The sequence below is a fragment of the Ovis canadensis genome, chromosome 20 (assembly GCF_042477335.2).
Source record: "Ovis canadensis isolate MfBH-ARS-UI-01 breed Bighorn chromosome 20, ARS-UI_OviCan_v2, whole genome shotgun sequence".
Classification (NCBI taxonomy): domain Eukaryota; kingdom Metazoa; phylum Chordata; class Mammalia; order Artiodactyla; family Bovidae; genus Ovis; species Ovis canadensis.
This window is the reverse complement of record NC_091264.1, coordinates 15,892,263-15,910,694: the sequence shown is the minus strand read 5'-3', so window position 1 is coordinate 15,910,694 and position 18,432 is coordinate 15,892,263. Positions and strand designations below refer to the sequence as shown.

Sequence of the window (18,432 nt, the reverse complement as noted above, 5' to 3'; positions counted from 1 at the left end):
TTTAGCCAGCTTTTCCGTGTCCTCTTTCATCAAGAGGCTTTTAGTTCCTCTTCACTTTCTGCCATAAGGGTGGTGTCATCTGTATATCGGACGTTATTGATATTTCTCCTAGCAATCTTGATTTCAGCTTGTGCTTTTTCCAGCCCAGCGTTTCTCATGATAGTACTCTGCATATAAGTTAAATAAGCAGAGTGACAATATACAGCCTTGACATACTCCTTTTCCTATTTGGAACCAGCCTGTTTTTCCATGTCCAGTTATAACTGTTGCTTCCTGGCCTGCATATAGGTTTCTCAAGAGGCAGGTTAGGTGGTCTGTCATTCCCATCTCTTTCAGAAGTTTCCATAGTTTATTGCAATCCACACAGTCAAAGGCTTTGGCATAGTCAATAAAGCAGAAATAGATGTTTTTTGGAACTCTTGCTTTTTCCATGATCCATCGGGTGTTTGCAATTTAATCTTTGCTTCCTCTTCCTTTTCTAAAGCCAGGTTGAACATCTGGAAGTTCACGGTTCACGTATTGATAAAGCCTGACTTGGAAAATTTTGACCGTTACTTTACTAGCATGTGAGATGAATGCCATTATGTGGTAGTTTGAGCATTCTTTCGCATTGCCTTTGTTTATGATTGTAATGAAAACTGACTTTTTTCCAGTGCTGTGGCCACGGCTGCATTTTCCAAATTTACTGGCATATTGAGTGCAGCACTTTCACAGCATCATCTCCCAGGATTTGAAATAGCTCAACTGGAATTCCATCACCTCCACTAGCTTTGTAGTGATGCTCTCTAAGGCCCACTTCAATTCACTTTCCGTCGTGTCTGGCTCTAGGTAAGTGATCACACCATCATGATATCTGGGTCATAATGATCTTTTTTGAACAGTTCTTCTGTGTATTCTTGCCACCTCTTCCCAATGCCTTCTGCTTCTGTTATATCTATACCTTTTCTGTCCTTTATCGAGCCCATCTTTGCATGAAATGTTCCCTTTTGTGTATAATTATCTTTAAGAGATCTCTAGTCTTTCCCATTCTGTTGTTTTCCTCTATTTCTTTGCATGGATCTCTGTAGAAGGGTTTCTTAATCTCCTTGCTATTCTTTGGAAGTCTGCATTCAGATGCTTATATCTTTCCTTTTCTCCTTTGCTTTTCTGTTCATTTCACAGTTCTTTGTAAGACCTCCTCAGACAGCCATTTTGCTTTTTTGCATTTCTTTTACGTGGGAATGGTCTTGATCCCTGTCTCCTGTACAATGTCATGAACCTCCGTCCATAGCTCATCAGGCACTCTATCAGATCTAGCCCCTTAAATCCATTTCTCACTCCCACTGTAGAATCATAAAGGATTTGATTTAGGTTATACCTTAATGGTCTAGTGGTATTCCCTACTGTCTTCAATTTAAGTCTGAATTTGGCAATAAGGAGTTCATGATCTGAGGCACAGGCAGCTCCCAGTCTTTTTTTTTGTTAACTGTATGGAGCTTCTCCATCTTTGGCTGCAAAGAATATAATCAATCTGATTTTGGTGTTTTCCATCTGGTGATGTCCATGTGTAGAATCTTCTCTTGTGTTGTTGTAAGAGGGTATTTTTTATGAGCAGTGCGTTCTCTTGGCAATACTATATTAACCTTTGCCCTGCTTCCTTCTGTACTCCAAGGCCAAATTTGCCAATTTGCCAAGGCCAAACACTCCAGGTGTTTCTTGAATTCCTACTTTTGCATTCCTGTCCCCTCAAAAGGATATCAATTTTGGTTGTTCTAAAAGGTCTTGTAGGTCTTCATCAGTTCAGTTCAGTTCAGTCACTCAGTCGTGTCCTACCCATTCTGGCCCCATTAATCGCACCACGCCAAGCCTCCCTCTCCATCACCAACTCCCGGAGTTCACTCAGACTCGCGTCCATCGAGTCAGTGATGCCATCCAGCCATCTCATCCTCTGTCATCCCTTCTTCTCCTGCCCTCAATCCCTCCCAGCATCAGAGTCTTTTCCAATGAGTCAAGTCTTCGCATGAGGTGGCCAAAGTAGGTCTTCATAGAACCGTTCAAGTTCAGCTGCTTCAGCATTAGTGGTTATGGCATAGGCTTTAATTACCATGATATTGAATGCTTTGCCTTGGAGATGAACAGTGATCATTCTGTCATTTTTGAGATTGGATCCTAAATACTGCATTTCAGACTCTTTTGTTGACCATGATGGCTACTCCATTTCTTCTAATGTATTCCTTCCCACAGTAATAGCTATAATGGTCATCTGAGTTAAATTCACCCTTTCCAGTCCATTTTAGTTGGCTGATTCTTAGAATGTCAACGTTCATTCTTGTCGTCTCCTGTTTGACCACTTCCAATTTGCCTTGATTCATGGACCTAACATTCCAGGTTCCTATGCAATATTGCTCTTTAGAGCATTGGACCTTGCTTTTATCACCAGTCACATCCACAGCTGGGTATTGTTTTTGCTTTGGCTCCATCCCTTCATTCATTGTGGTGTTATTTCTCCACTGATCTCCAGTAGCATATTGGGCACTTACTGACCTGGGGAGTTCTTCTTTCAGTATTCTATCATTTTGCCTTTTCATACTGTTCATGGGGTTCTCAAGGCAAAAAATACTGAAGTGATTTGCTATTCCCTTCTCCAGTGAACCACATTCTGTCAGATCTCTCCTCCATGACCCATCTGTCTTAGGTGGCCCCCTCATGGCATGGCTTAGTTTCACTGAGTTAGGCAAGGCCGTGGTCTGTGTGATCAGATTGGCTAATTTTCTGTGATTATGGTTTCAGTGTGTCTGGCCTCTGATGCCCTCTTGCACACCTACATTCTTACTTGGGTTTCTCTTACCTTGGATGTGGAGTATCTCTTCACGGCTGCTCCAGCAAAGCGCTGCCAAGGCTTCTTACCTTGCACGAGGTTGCCCCTCCTCACCTTGAGTATGGAGTAGCCCCTCTCGGACCTCCTTTACCCATGCAGCTGCCGCTCCTTGGATGTGGAGTAGCTCCTCTTGGCTGCTGCCCCTGATTTCGGACATGGGATAGCTCCTCTGGGCCGCTTCTGCACTGTCACAGCCTGGCCCTCTAGGTCTCCGTCCCTGACCTTGTGCATAGGGTAGCTCCTCTCATCCACTTTTCTGTGTAGTCCACAGCACTTTTGGATGGTCCGTCACAGCCACAGCACTTCTGCATGGTGCAAAGTTGAATAGAGGTAGATAAACAAGATTTATGGAGAAGGCAATGGCTACCCACTCCAGTAGTCTTGCCTGGAAAATCCCATGGACAGAGGACCCTGGTAGGCTGCAGTCCATGGGGTCACCGAGGGTCGGACATAACTGAAAAACTTCACTTTCACTTTTCACTTTCATGCATTGGAGAAGGAAATGGCAACCCACTCCAGTGTTCTCGCCTGGAGAATCCCAGGGATGGGGCAGCCTGGTTGGCTGCCGTCTATGGGGTCGCACAGAGTCGGACACGACTGAAGTGACTTAGCATTAGCAAACAAGATTTATATATGTTAAAGGTTAACTGCAAGGGGAAGAGAACAGTAGGAAAATAAAACAAAGGAATAAATTAGAAAAAATATTAATTGGTTTAAAAAATCTAAAAAAGAGAGAGAGGAAAAAAAAAAAAAAAAAGAGAGAGTAAAACTCCACAGAACTGCAGAAGCCCAACACAGAGGCAGAGGTTTATGGCACCAATAAAAAAGGTGACTGAGTTAAAAAAAAAAAAAAGTTCAAAAATTATTTGGATTTATCAGCGCCAATAAAATCAACAATTACAACAGAGTGGGGGTAGGGAGGTAAAACATCTGAAAGAATCTATAGAACAAGTCAAAAAATAAGAATAATAAGTGGTTTTCTTGAGTCACTGCTGTCAGAGTCCTTTCCCTCAATGGAAATAACAGTCCATCTCACCTTCCTAGGATGCCCTACAACACAGTGCTGATTTCTGGACCTCCTGTGAAGGCTGCTCAGATTCTAATCTGGTCCTACTCTTCTGTGTTCTTACTTCTAATGTCCACAGTTATCAGAGCTAGTGCATTTTCTTTTGTGAGGGCTCTCAGTGCCCTTTTAGATATTTCTTAGACACAGAGTCTGCCTAGTTGATCATCTGGATTTAATCTGCAGCTTGTATAGATGGTCTGAAGGTTTTGGATCTTCTCTCCTAGCTAAACTGCCCCCAGGTTTCAATTGTGATTTTATTTCCACTTCTGCATATGGATTGTGCACTGGGAATTATCTCCTGAAGCTAACCTGGAGGGCTTGGGTTTGTCCCTGTGAGGGCCAGGTGTGGAGATGGTACAGCTGCTTGGATCTTAGGGTTTCTGGCAGTACCAGGTACTCAGGGGGGTTGGCGGCTGGGGTAGCAGGAAATACAGTGCTCTAAGAAGTGTTTGGCAACCAGTATTGGCAAATACACCCCAGTATTCTCGCCTGGAGAACACCTTCTCTGACAGAGAAGCCCAGCAGGCCACAGTCTACAGGGTTGCAAAGAGTCAAGACAGGACTGAAGTGACTCTGCATGCATAAACACAAGACTTCTTCCTTTTTTTTTTTTTTTTTTTTTTGCTTGTGGCAGCTTTTCCCCAATGAGAGTTGAGCGTGAATGTGATGCTGCTGCTTGGCTTGTTGGGACCCTGGCGGTGCCAAGTGTGCAGGGACACAGACTGCCTCTGTGGCAGGAATTATGGCCATATCAGAGTATTTTTTTGAGGCTCTTGTAGCTGGGGATCAGAAGACCTCTACGGCCAGTCTTTGTCTGTAGCTCTGCCCATTCAGGCACTTAGAGGGTTCCCTTGCCTGGGGTCCTTCTCTGTTGTTCTGAGTGTCAGTCACAGAGAGGGGTCCCCCGACTTGTTTCCTACTCTGTAGTTTGGCCCATCAGTCACTGAAAGGAGCACCATGGGTGGGGTCCTACTCTGTAGTTCAGTGTGTCAGGCATTTGATGGGCTAGCCTCTCTAATGTTCAGCTGCTGATACTTTTGTGTGGAGAGAGATAGAGGCTATGGTGATGGCTCCACCCCATCTGTATTGCCTTCCATGGCTGCCTGGCTTTCTTCCATAGGCATTTCCAACCATGATCTTCTCCCTCATATCCCTTTCATCCATCTCTCCAGAGTCAACAGCGGCCCTCACTCACTCTGGGACTGCTCCACAATCCCTAAACTCCAGTTCCCAGCCACTGCAGCTTCCAGCAGACCCGTATTCCTGCCCCATGTATGAATGACTGTGGCAAGGACTGTCTGATTATCTTTCCATTTAGGCTGCCACAGATCAACTGTTTCAGTCTTATCCTTAAAAGTCTCTCTTCTGACTCAGACAATTGCCCCTCTGTGGGGATCGGACTCCTGCTTCAGTTCCCCCACCTGCCAAGGGCAGGTCCAGTCCTAGAAGCACTCATGTCCACCCCCCCCCACACACACACACACACACTAATTCCTTTGTCCTACCGAGTTTTGTGTGGATCTATATATTTTTTTTCACTCCTGCCCGCTCTCAGCTGGTGTTCTGCATACACTTCTGTGTCTGAAGGTGTATTCATGATGTATCTGTGAAGAGAGATGCACTCCACATCTGCCTAATCTATACCATCTTCTTCTCCTGGGAGCATTCTTATGAGGGAAAATTATCAGTTCTTCTTAAACCTCTAGGTAGGTAATTTCATGTTGATGAATATGAGTGACATCAATTACAGATTTAATTCTTTAAAGGACTATTTCATGATATCTCCTTTTTAATTGTATTTAAGTTTGTCTAGAGTATATGGTATCATACTATTTATCTCCCAGTTCAAGTCAGTTCAGTTCAGTCACTCCGTTGTGTCCGACTGGTTACAACGCTATGGACTGCAGTATGCCAGGCTTCCCTGTCCATCACGAACTCCTGGAGTTTACTCAAATTCATGTCCATTGAGTTGGTGTTGCAATCCAACCATCTCATCCTCTGTCATCCCCTTCTCCTCCTGCCTTCAATCATTCCCAGCATCAGGGTCTTTTTATTTATTTGTTTATTTTTAATAGAAATTTATTTTAATTGGAGGCTAATTACTTTAAATATTGTATTGGTTTTGCCATGTATCAAGATGAACCTGCCAAAGGTATACACATGTTCCCCATCCTGAACCCCCCTCCCTCCTCCCTCCCCGTACCATCCCTCTGGGTCATCTCAGTGCACAAGCCCCAAGACCCAAGCATCCAGTATTATGCATTGAACCTGGACTGGCTATTCATTTCATATATGATATTATACACGTTTCAATGCCATTCTCCCAAATCATCCCACCCTCACCCTCTCCCACAGAGTCCAAAAGGCTGTTCTATACATCTGTGTCTCTTTTGTTGTATTGCATACAGGGTTATCATTACCATCTTTCTACATTCCATATATATGCATTAGTATACTGTATTGGTGTTTTTCTTTCTGGCTTGCTTCACTCTGTATAATAGGCTCCAGTTTCATCCACCTCGTTAGAACTGATTCAAATGTATTCTTTTTAATGGCTGAGTAATACTCCATTGTGTAGATGAATGGTACATCAGGGTCTTTTTAAATGAGTCAGTTCTTCCCATCAGGTGGCCAAAGTATTGGAATTTCAGCTTCAGCATCAGTCCTTGCATTGAATATTCTTGACTGATTTCCGTTTGGATAGACTGATTGGTAGTCTAAGGTACTCTCTTGTAGTCCAAGGGACTCTCAAGTGTCTCCTCCAGTACCAGAGTACAAAAGAGTCAATGCTTGGTGCTCAACTTTCTTTATAGTCCAGTTCTCACATCCATACTTGACTACTGGAAAAACCAAAGCTTTGACTAGATAGACCCTTGTTGGCAAAGTAATGTCTCTGCTTTTTATATGCTGTCTAGTTTGGTCATAACTTTTCTTCCAAGGAGCAATCATCTTTTAATGTCACGGCTGCAGTCACTATCTGCAGTGATTTTAGAGCCCCCCATAATAAAGTCTCTCACTCTTTCCACTATTGCCCCATCTATTTGCCATGAAGTGATGGGACCAGATGCCACGATCTTAGCTTTCTGAATGTTGAGTTTTAAGTCAACTTTGTCACTCTCCCCTTTCACTTTCACCGAGACTCTTTAGTTCTGCACTTTCTGCCATAAGGGTGGTGTCATCTGCATATCTTAGGTGATTGATATTTCTCCCGGCAATCTTGATTCCAGCTTGTGTTTCATCCAACCCAGCATTTCTCATGATGTGCTCTGCATAGAAGTTAAATAAGCAGGGTGACAATATACAGCCTTGACGTACTCCTTTTCCTATTTGGGACCAGTCTGTTGTTCCGTTTCCAGTTCTAACTGTTGCTTCCTGACCTGCATACAGATTTCTCTGGAGACAGGTCAGGTGGTCTAGTATTCCCATCTCTTTAAGAATTTTCCACAGTTTTTTTGTGACACACAGTGAAAGACTTTGGGATTGTCAGTAAAGCTAAAGTAGATGTTTTTTCTGGAACTCTCTATCACTTTTTCAGTGATCCAACTGATCCAATTGATGTTGGCAATTTGATTTATTTTTCCATTGCCTTTTCTCTACTACTTATCTCTATTCATCTTTACTACTCTATTAAAAATAATGAATGACTTCTGTTTTCAATTATGTTTTCTTAGGAACAATTTTGAATAAAAAACAAACATTTAACCTCAAAATATATTTGTTTTCTTCATTCCTCCTAGGAAATTGATGCTTGCTTAATATTTTAAAATATTTCAAGTGTATATATTTTCTCAAATTTTGTTTGAATATGTTAAATTTTAATCAGATGCATTCTGTCTTCACATTCAGTTCAATTCAGTTCAGTCGTTCAGTTGTGTCCGACTCTTTGCAACCCCATGAATCGCAGCACGCCAGGCCTCCCTGTCCATCACCAACTCCCGCAGTTCACTCAGACTCGCGTCCATTGAGTCAGTGATGCCATCCAGCCATCTCATCCTCGGTCGTTCCCTTCTCCTCCTGCCTCCAATCCCCCCCCCCCACCCACCCCCAGCATTAGAGTCTTTTCCGATGAGTCAACTCTTTGCATGAGGTGGCCAAAGTACTGGAGTTTCAGCTTTAGCATCATTCCTTCCAAAGAAATCCCAGGATTGATCTCCTTCAGAATGGACAGGTTTGATCTCCTTGCAGTTCAAGGGACTCTCAAGAGTCTTCTCCAACACCACAGTTCAAAAGCATCAATTCTTTGGCGCTTAGCCTTCTTCACAGTCCAACTCTCACATCCATACATGACTACTGGAAAAACCATGCCTTGACTAGATGGACCTTAGTCAGCAAAGTAATATCTCTGCTTTTGAATATGCATCTAGGTTGGTCATAACTTTTCTTCCAAGGAGTAAGCGTCGTTTAATTTCATGGCTGCAATCACCATTTGCAGTGATTTTGGAGCCCCCCCCAAAATAAATTCTGACACTGTCTTCACTGTTTCCCCATCTATTTCCCATGAAGTGATGGGACCAGATGCCATGATCTTCGTTTTCTGAATGTTGAGCTTTAAGCCAACTTTTTCACTCTCCTCTTTCACTTTCATCAAGAGGCTTTTTAGTTCCTCTTCACTTTCTGCCATAAGGGTGGTGTCATCTGCATATCTGAGGTTATTGATATTTCTCCCGGCAATCTTGAATCCAGCTTGTGTTTCTTCCAGTCCAGCGTTTCTCATGATGTACTCTGCATAGAAGTTACATAAGCAGGGTGACAATATACAGCCCTGACATACTCCTTTTCCTATTTGGAACCAGTCTGTTGTTCCATGTACAGTTCTAACTGTTGCTTCCTGCCCTGCATACAGATTTCTCAAGAGGCAGGTTAGATGGTCTGGTATTCCCATCTCTTCCAGAATTTTCCACAGTTTATTGTGATCCACACAGTCAAAGACTTTGGCACAGTCAATAAAGCAGAAATAGATGTTTTTCTGGAACTCTTTTGCTCTTTCCATGATCCAGCAGATGTTTGCAATTTGATCTCTAGTTCCTCTGCCTTTTCTAAAACCAGCTTGAACGTCAGGAAGTTCACAGTTCACGTATTGCTGAAGCCTAGCTTGGAGGATTTTCAGCATCACTTTACTAGCGTGTGAGATGAGTGCAATTGTGTGGTAGTTTGAGCATTCTTTGGCATTGCCTTTCTTTGGGATTGGAATGAAAAGTGACCTTTTCCAGTCCTGTGGCCATTGCTAAGTATTAGACAGTCGTATCTTCAATCACTGCTTTTTAGTTTTGGTTGACAAGAGATCATTGTACAGACAATAGTGACATTGATGTAGCTTCAGCATGGTGCTGTTTCAGTCTTTATCAAGATTCTTCGAAATCCTATTTAATAAGAGGAGTAATAAGAACAGCCAGCATATTTATAATGACTTCACATTTCATTTAATGCTTTTCTTGCGAATTTTTTTTTCAGAAATTGAAAAATTTCAAGGTTCTGATGGAAAAAATGAAGATGAAGAAGAGAAATATCTTGATGTCATCAGCAACAAAAATATAAAGCTTTCAGAAAGGGTATTGATTCCTGTCAAACAGTATCCAAAGGTACTACAGTATATGCTTTTTAACCTCCTTGAATTAAAAAAAAAAATGATGAAAATAAGATGATGTTTCATTCATAGCCTTTATGAAATAAGTGTACAAATCTTCATTTTATTAGTATATACTAATATATAATACTGACATAGAAGAAGGAAAACTCTTTGAAAGTACAATAATTTTCTATTGATAGCTGGAACATTTCATTCTGTGAATATAGGAAACATAATTACATATTTTCATCATTTAACATGTAAGTAGTTCAGCAATTTGTCCAAATATGCTCAATCAGTAATCTTTTGGTTCATGTTAAAATGCACATTTTATTATAAGACTGTAAAATTAATGGTACAAAATATACAGCATGAGGCAAATAGCTGAGAATCCTTTAATCTAGGAAGGCAATATAATCTTTATTAGACACTTGGGTTTAAACCGCTAGGGTCCATTTATATAATGATTATGATATTATTCTCTTGAAAATAGCTTTTCATTAGATATTTTGTCATTACATGATGTTCTTATCACCAGAATCATGATTATGAAATATACCATTCAATGGCTTGCTTTCATTATTTATGTTCATATATTCCAATGGTTGAAAACAGTTTTTTTTTTTTTTTTCCCCCAAGTAAATTGCCTAAGCAGAAAAATGGAAACTCAAAGATTTAGGCTGGTAGTTAACTTTCTGAAGAGTGTGGAGCAAAGCCCATGTAATTATCCTAAGAAGAAAGAGTACAGAAATAAATGCTATATTTTACCAAATGGCTTCTAATATGATAAATTTTGATAAATATAATTAAGTAGAAGATGCGTTTATAATTATTTCAAATAGGATAAACATAACAGCATATCAAACCATTTATTTTAACTTTCAGGTGAGGTTTTTGGACATGTAAGCTTTTGAATTTTGTGCTTATTTTGAGCTGCTGCTGCTGCTGCTAAGTCGCTTCAGTCGTGTCTGATTCTGTGCAACCCCATAGACGGAAGCCCACCAGGCTCCCCTATCCCTGGGATTCTCCAGGCAGGAACACTGGAGTGGGTTGCCATTTCCTTCTTCAATGTGTGAAAGTGAAAAGTGAAAGGGAAGTCACTCAGTCGTGTCCAACTCTTGGCGACCCCATGGACTGCAGCCTACCAGACTCTATCGTCCATGGGATTTTCCAGGCAAGAGTACTGTAGTGGGGTGCCATGCACTATTGTAAGATAAGTACATACAATGAATATATAATTTAAGTTTTATTAAATTTACAATCATTTTAATGAATATCAAGTTGGACTGTCATAGAAATGTACATGAAAATTTTTACATAATACTGAAATAAGGTAGAAATATGATAAGGTCTTAAGGAAAATACAATTCTTTAAAGGAACTTGGTTAATTAAAACTAGACAGAGTACAGCTTCAGTCTTGAAATCATATATTTAAATATACATATTACTTGATAATGTTTCCTGGGATAATCCTTATCTATTCTTTGGATATGGAAAAGCTTGTGATAGACTCAGTATCTGCTTCTCAGTAAAATGCAGCTCTGAATCTCTGACCAAGATGTGCTAGCATTTCAAGTCCTAAATAATGCTAAATGATGGTGTGAATGATGGAATACTTTGAAAATTTGCTGTTTTTTTAAATCCTTCATTTTTTGTGAGTCTTTGCATTTTTACTTGACTAATAGTGCTCACATTTTCCATTACTTTTTCATGTATAATGTGGAAGATAATGAAAAATAATAGCTCCTAATGATTAATAGTTTTATGGAATATTATCAAATAACAGTGTATGCTTTAGAAAATATACAGTTTCTATGAATATAATGCCAAACAAATTAAACTATTTATGAATAATATGAATTTCATATATTAGAACTTTTTTACATAAAAAATACTGACAAACACAATCATCTATCAAGTTGACCAAAATTTGTTTTCACTTTTTATACTGTAACAATAAAATTAAAATCATGCTTTCGAAAAAGGTATTTTATTTCTAAAGTGGTGATTCTCTGTTGTGGGGTAAAATTATAATCACTCAGCCTGAACTGTATTTGCTGTGTTCTTTAAGCCGTAGCACATGTAGTGTGGTGTCATCCTGTGAACTGTTGAGTAGCGCACAACAGTATTTATGGGTTCAAGTTTCACTCTTTTAAAATAAAAAGTGACTTACTCTTTGTATTTCATCAGGGCTAAGGTTGCCTTCTCAGCTTCCTCCAGGGCTGTCTCTGCCCTTGACACCTGCTGTGCAGACTGACAGTCCATGTGGCAATGACACCATCCTCCCAAACAAAGAGCAAAGCAGAATTAGGGGCGTGCTTGAGGAAATGACCTTATCCTAATTTTACTACTTGGCCTTTTTTGGATAGATTGGGTTTCAGTTAGACTCTAATTCAAGTTAATTTGCTGATTTAATTCAGTAAGTCAAAGAATTGAGAGAAGTTTAAGATTTTAAATTATAAAAAACATAAGAATGCTTTACAAACACATTAAGAATTATTTATCTAGTATTTATCTAGTATTTTGTGATTAATCACTTAATTTGGAGAAAATGTCCTATGTTACCAAATTATTTTCATGGACTGTTTTTCTTGTTTGTTTTCAATATTTTTATTTGTAGTAAGGTTAGTAAATAAATAGACTTTATACATCTGCTGTTTACATTTGAAAATGTTTTAGAATCAGAGCTTTTATTTCTTCAGTCATGTCTCTAAGGAGGCAACATCAGTCAGTATGTTACTCTATAATCCTGAGATTCATGTGGAAAATTCACCACCTTTAGCATTAGCTCTTTCTACCTGAATCCAAAGACATTGTACTATATAGTCCAGTATACATTGCAGTTCAGTTCAGTTGCTCAGTTGTGTCCGACTCTTTATGACGCCATGAATAGCAGCACGCCAGGCCTCCCTGTCCATCACCAACTCGTGGAGTTCACTCAGACTCACGTGCATCGAGTCAGTGATGCCATCCAGCCATCTCATCCTTGGTTGTCCCCTTCTCCTCCTGCCCCCAATCCCTCCCAGCATCAAAGTCTTTTCCAATGAGTCAACTTTTCGCAGGAGGTGGCCAAAGTACTGGAGTTTCAGCTTTAGCATCATTCCTTCCAAAGAAATCCCAGGGCTGATCTCCTTCAGAATGGACTGGTTGGATCTCCTTGCAGTCCAAAGGACTCTCAAGAGTCTTCTCCAACACCACAGTTCAAAAGCATCAATTCTTCGGCACTCAGCCTTCTTCATAGTCCAACTCTTACATCCATACATGACCACAGGAAAAACCATAGCCTTGACTAGACAGATCTTAGTTGGCAAAGTCTCTGCTTTTGAATATGCTCTCTAGGTTGGTCATAACTTTTCTTCCAAGGAGCAAGCGTCTTTTAGTTTCATGGCTGCAGTCACCATCTGCAGTGATTTTGGAGCCCCCCAAAACTGTTTCCACTGTTTTCCCATGAAGTGATGGGATTGGATGCCATGATCTTCGTTTTCTGAATGTTGAGCTTTATACCAACTTTTTCACTCTCCACTTTCACTTTCATCAAGAGGCTTTTTAGTTCCTCGTCAACTTTCTGCCATAAGGGTGTTGGAATATACATTTAGTTTTTTTTTTTTTTCAAATCTGGATGTTTCCGACTCTTACACATCTTAGAACCAGTATGCAGTCTCTATCAGGTTGTTGGTAGTTGTAACTCACTGTTTTTGTCTGTAAACTTTGCAGTTGTGAACTTGGTCATGGCTTCTTATGTTATTTGTAGTGTTTGAAATATGCGTATTGAGTTTAGTTGTTTTTGAAAGTATCTTCAAAGATGGCATTATAATTTAGTGTTGACACACAAAGTGGTGATATATACAGAAAAAGAACAAAAGTGAACCTTGGGGTATAAATTGGCTTTAATGAAGACATATTCATCCTTGAAGATTGGGATTGACATATACACACGACTATATGTAAAACAGATTTTAAAAATAAGATAATGAACGAGAACCTACTGTATAGTACAGGGAACTCTACTCAATACTCTCTAATGTCCTACACGGGAGAAGAATGTAAAGAAGAGTGGATATGTGGATATATGATTCATAGGATCTCCATGTGCCTCAGTGGTAAAGAATCCACCTGCTGATGCAGGAGATGTAGGTTTGATCCCTGAGTCAGGAAGATACCCTGGAGGAGGAAATAGCAATCGACTTCAGTATTCTTGTCCATGGGATAATCCCATGGACAGAGAGACTTGGCTGGCTACAGTTTATGGGGCCGCATAGAGCTGGACAAAACTAAGCAACTGAGTATAGGCAAGCATACATAACTGATTCACTTTGCTGTACAGAAGAAAATATCACAACAGTGTAAATCAGCTGTAACCCAATGAGCATGTTAAAAGAGAAGGAAAAAAAAAAAGGCCAAATTTTCTTGATCTCAACAAACAAGTGCCTTACAGTACCTAGGGAAGTAAGATACACAAAATGTCAGATGCTGCACTCTGTTTTGTTCTGCTCGAAGGATGACTACCACGTTCATGGGCACAGTGAGGCATGTCAGATGGTAGGCGGTGTTACTCTACCTGCTAGAGGTCTGCCTGTTACGATGGTACCTCTTCATCCACCTGGGCAATTCAGCTGCTCAGTGTCTTTTAAAATTACATTTTGTGATGTTGCCTTCAGAATCCTCTGAAAAATATCAGATATTTTATTCAATTAAGTTTACCCCAAGGCCCACTTTTCATTTCTCAACTCCAGTTACTTACAACTTTTTAAAGCAATAAACTACCAGGAGTGTAAATCAGCCCCCAAATTTGGCCCCTTTTAAGATCAAAGCGGCCATGTTCTTATTTTGAAATCAATTTCTATGTAAGTTAATGAAGAAAATTAAATTCCAAAATATGTTCAAAAGCACTGTGCTTGCTCTGTATTTCGTGTTCGCCTGCTTGATCCCAGAGAGTGGGGCTGCCTTCTGTGTATGGTGGGAAGCATTCTCCACAGCCTGGTACATCCTCCCACAGTGCCTGTTTCCTTCTTTGTACTTCTAAAGGTAAAAACTGAAATCCAAAGCCTTGATGAGTGGTTTTTTTTTTTTTTTCCTTCTAACTTTGTAAGTAATTATCAGAACATTTAATAATGGTTAATAGAAACCCAACATTACTGACTATGAAAACTGTGACCACATTTCAGAGCCAGAATCACACTTATCAGTTTAGAAACAACTCTATTTTTCTAAGCAATGTGACTTTTAAAAAGCCACTCTATAGCTTACATCTTAAACTTGTTTTATCTTTCGTGGAGACAGCTGCATAGTATCAGTTGCTTTTTATTTTTCTAAAGGAAACAGAAAAAAGGATTTGATGGTCTTTGTGATTTCAGTTTCATTCATATCAGTTTCCTGATCTCTTGTGAATTTAAATCTTAATTGAGAAGATAATGACTCTCCTAGGTGAAGTGTTACATTTTTGATGAGAGAAAGAAAATAATTCCAACGTGCTTGTACAGTGCCTTCTCTTCAATAGAAAGGAACTTCAAATAACCCTATTTTCCAGCAAAATTTAGAAATTTGCAGAGATATTCTGTCTAGTGTTTATCTTTTCCAACGACTTTTAAATTAATGCTCATCTCATGTATTTAAATATCATTTTCCCGCTCAGCACTTAAACCTCCTTGTCTTCTTTGACCCATGTGTTCTTAATCTTGAGTTGGATATGCCTTCCTCTCATCTTTTTTTTGGGAGTTCAGTACATCCTCATGAAATGTGTGCTTACACTTCACAAAATGACCTCACCTTCTTTTCTGAGTCTACACATTCTAGGTCACCTGCAGTCTGTTTTAACCTGCTGTTTCTGTTCCTCTAGTTTATTTCACACTCACCCTCAACTGTAAAACTGGAAACTATTTCAAAAGGATAGTTAAAATCTAGTGCCTTTTGAAATGAGTTCAAACAGGTATCCTTGCTCAGGGGTCCTTTGAGAATCAAAGGATCTTCACTCCCACATCCCTTCTATAATCTTGCCAGTCTTCATGTGCTTCTTTGTTCATTTGTTTAATTCAGTGACCTTTCTGTAAATTTCTCTATACCCAATAAAACAGAGATGGGCCTTCTCCCATTTGTTTTGTTGTTTTGGTAGAAATGGATTTTTATGTAGATAGATTGTCAAGAGGGTAGAGGAGAAAGATCACTGGTAAAATCAAGAGGTATTGCATCATAAATTGAATGAATTCTCATATTATTATTGACTTTGAAGGACATACTGACCTATGGAAACACGTGAATTTTATATAATTTCAAGCGCTATTAAATACCTTGAGATTGGATGGGAAGAAAAAACTTTCTAGAAATTAATGTATCTCCTCCTTACCTACAAAAACATTTAGATAAGGGATTATTACTACTTATAATGCTAACTTAAGACCTGACTGTAACCAATTATTTAAAAAAAAAAGATGCATGTAGAAAAGTTGTGAGTGACTTTTATTTACTTTTCCAAATTTAAGTAGTTGTTGAAAGAAATTTGGGCTTCCCAAATGGCGCTAGTGGTAAAGAACCCACCTGCCAATGCAGGAGACATAAGAGATGTACATTCAATCCTTGGGTAGGGAATTTTCCATGGAGCAGGGCACAGCAACCGACTCTAGTATTCTTGCCTGGAACATACTATGAGCAGAAGAACCTGGTAGGCTACAGTCCATAGGGTCTCAAATAGTTGCATGACTGAAGTGACTTAGCACACAAGCACCCAAAAGAAATTTGTGTAGCATATTTAGATTTCTACCATTTTATGAGGAATTTTCTTTAAATATATGGATTTTATAAGTATATCAATAATTAAATTATGAATATCCAAAAACATTAAAAATTTTTACAAATGTTGTATATCAATATTCACAGCACCATTATTCACAATTTCCAAAGACAGAAACAACTCAAATATCCTCAGGTGGTGTATGATTACACAAAATGTGGTATATACACAGGGGAATATTATTCAGCCATAAAGAATGATGACATTTGGATACATGTTAACACATGGGTAAATATTGATTGAATCAAGGTAAATTGGAAGTGGTCAAATAGGAGATGGCAAGAGTGAACATTGACAGTTTAGTGATCAGTGAACTAAAATGGACAGGAATGGGTGAATTTAATTTAGATTACCATTATATCTACTAGTGTGGGCAAGAATCCCTTAAAAGAAATGAAGTAGCCCTCATGGTGGAAAAAAAAAAAAGAGTTCAAAATGAAGTAGTTGGGCACAGTCTCAAAACTGAGAGCGTGATCTTGGTTTGTTTCCAAGGCAAACCATTACAGCATTACAGTAATCCAAGTCTACGCCATAACCACTAATGCCAAAGAAGCTTCAATTGAAGCAGTTCTATGAAGACCTAAAATGCTTTCTAGAACTAACACCAAATAAAGATGTGCCCTACATCATAGGGGACTGGAAAGCAAAATTAAGGTCAAGAGATAACCTATTCCTCCAGGTATAGGTATTCCTCCAAAAGAGGAAAGGAAAGATATACTGGTCTTAATTCAGAGTTCCAAAGAATAGCAAGGAGAGATGATAAAGTTTTCTTTCTTTCCTTTTTTTTTCTTTTTTTTTTCAAACTTTAATATGAAGCTATGGTAAAAAAAAAAAAAAAAAAAAAAAAAACTTTGAATTTAGCATGAAGACAGACAAGTAGATCAGTGTAACCAAATAAAGTCCAGAAATAGAGGCACACAGATATGAAAAACTGATTTTTTCAATGGTACAAAGGGTATTCAGTGGAAAAATAGTTGTCTTTTCATTTAATGGTGCTGGATCAGTCACATTTCAATATACCTAGAAAAACTTTTTTAAAATTTAAATTTATTATTTTAATTGGAGGCTAATCACTTTACAATATTGTATTGGTTTTGCCATACATTACCAAGATAAAGCTTTCTTAAGTGAACAATGCAAAGAAATTGAGGAAAACAGAAGAATGGGAAAAACTAGAGATCTCTTCAAGAAAATCAAAGATACCAAGGAAACATTTCATGCAAAAATAGGCACAATAAAGGACAGAAACGGTATGGACCTAACAGAAGAAGAAGATACTAAGAAGAGGTGGCAAGAATACACAGAAAACTGTAAAAAATAAAAATAAATATACTCAAAAAAAGGTCTTAATGACCTGGATAACCATGACAGCGTGATCACTCAGCTAGAGCCAGACATCCTGGAATGCAAAGTCAAGTGGGCCTTAGGAAGCATCACTACAAACAAAGCTAGTGGAGGTGAGAGAATTTCAGCTAAACTATTTAAACTCCTAAAAGATGATGTTGTTAAAGTGCTGCACTCAATATGCCAGCAAATATGGAAAACTCAGCAGTGGTCACAGAACTGGAAAAGGTCAGTTTTCGTTTCAATTACAAAGAAGGGCAACGTCAAATAATGTTCAGAATACTTAACAAGTGCACTCACTTCACATGCTATCAAGGCAGTGCTCAAAATCCTTCAACCTAGGCTTCAACAGTACATGAACCAAGAAATTTCAAATGTACAAGCTGAATTTAGACAAGGCAGAGGAACAAAAGATCAAATTGCCAACATTCCTTGGATCATAGAAAAGGCAAGAGAATCCCGGAAAAAAACATCTACTTCTACTTTATTGACTATGCTACGCTTTTGACTGTGTGAATCACAACAATCTGTGAACAATTCTTAAAGAGATGGGAATACCAGACCACCTTACCTGCCTCCTGAGAAACCTGAATGCAGGTCAAGGAGCAACACTTAGAACTGGACATGAAACAGTGGACTGGTTCCAAATTTGGAAAGAAGTACATCAGTGCTGTATACTGTCACCCTTGTTATTTAACTTCTATGGAGAGTACATTATGCAAAATGCCAGGCTAGAGGAAGCTCAAGTTGGAATGAAGATTGCCAGGAGAAATATCAGTAACTCAGATATGCAGATGACACTGTCCTAATGGCT

The 18,432-nt window shown here is 39.1% G+C and overlaps 1 protein-coding gene across 1 annotated transcript in view; it reads left to right on the top strand.

Moving 5' to 3' along the window:
• KHDRBS2 (KH RNA binding domain containing, signal transduction associated 2) overlaps window positions 1–18,432 on the top strand; it is an 844,433-nt gene that overhangs the window by 118,536 nt on the left and 707,465 nt on the right. The window contains exon 2 of the mRNA XM_069562599.1: window positions 9,375–9,502. Within this exon, the coding sequence (XP_069418700.1) occupies window positions 9,375–9,502 (128 nt within the window). The remainder of the gene's footprint in view (window positions 1–9,374; window positions 9,503–18,432) is intronic.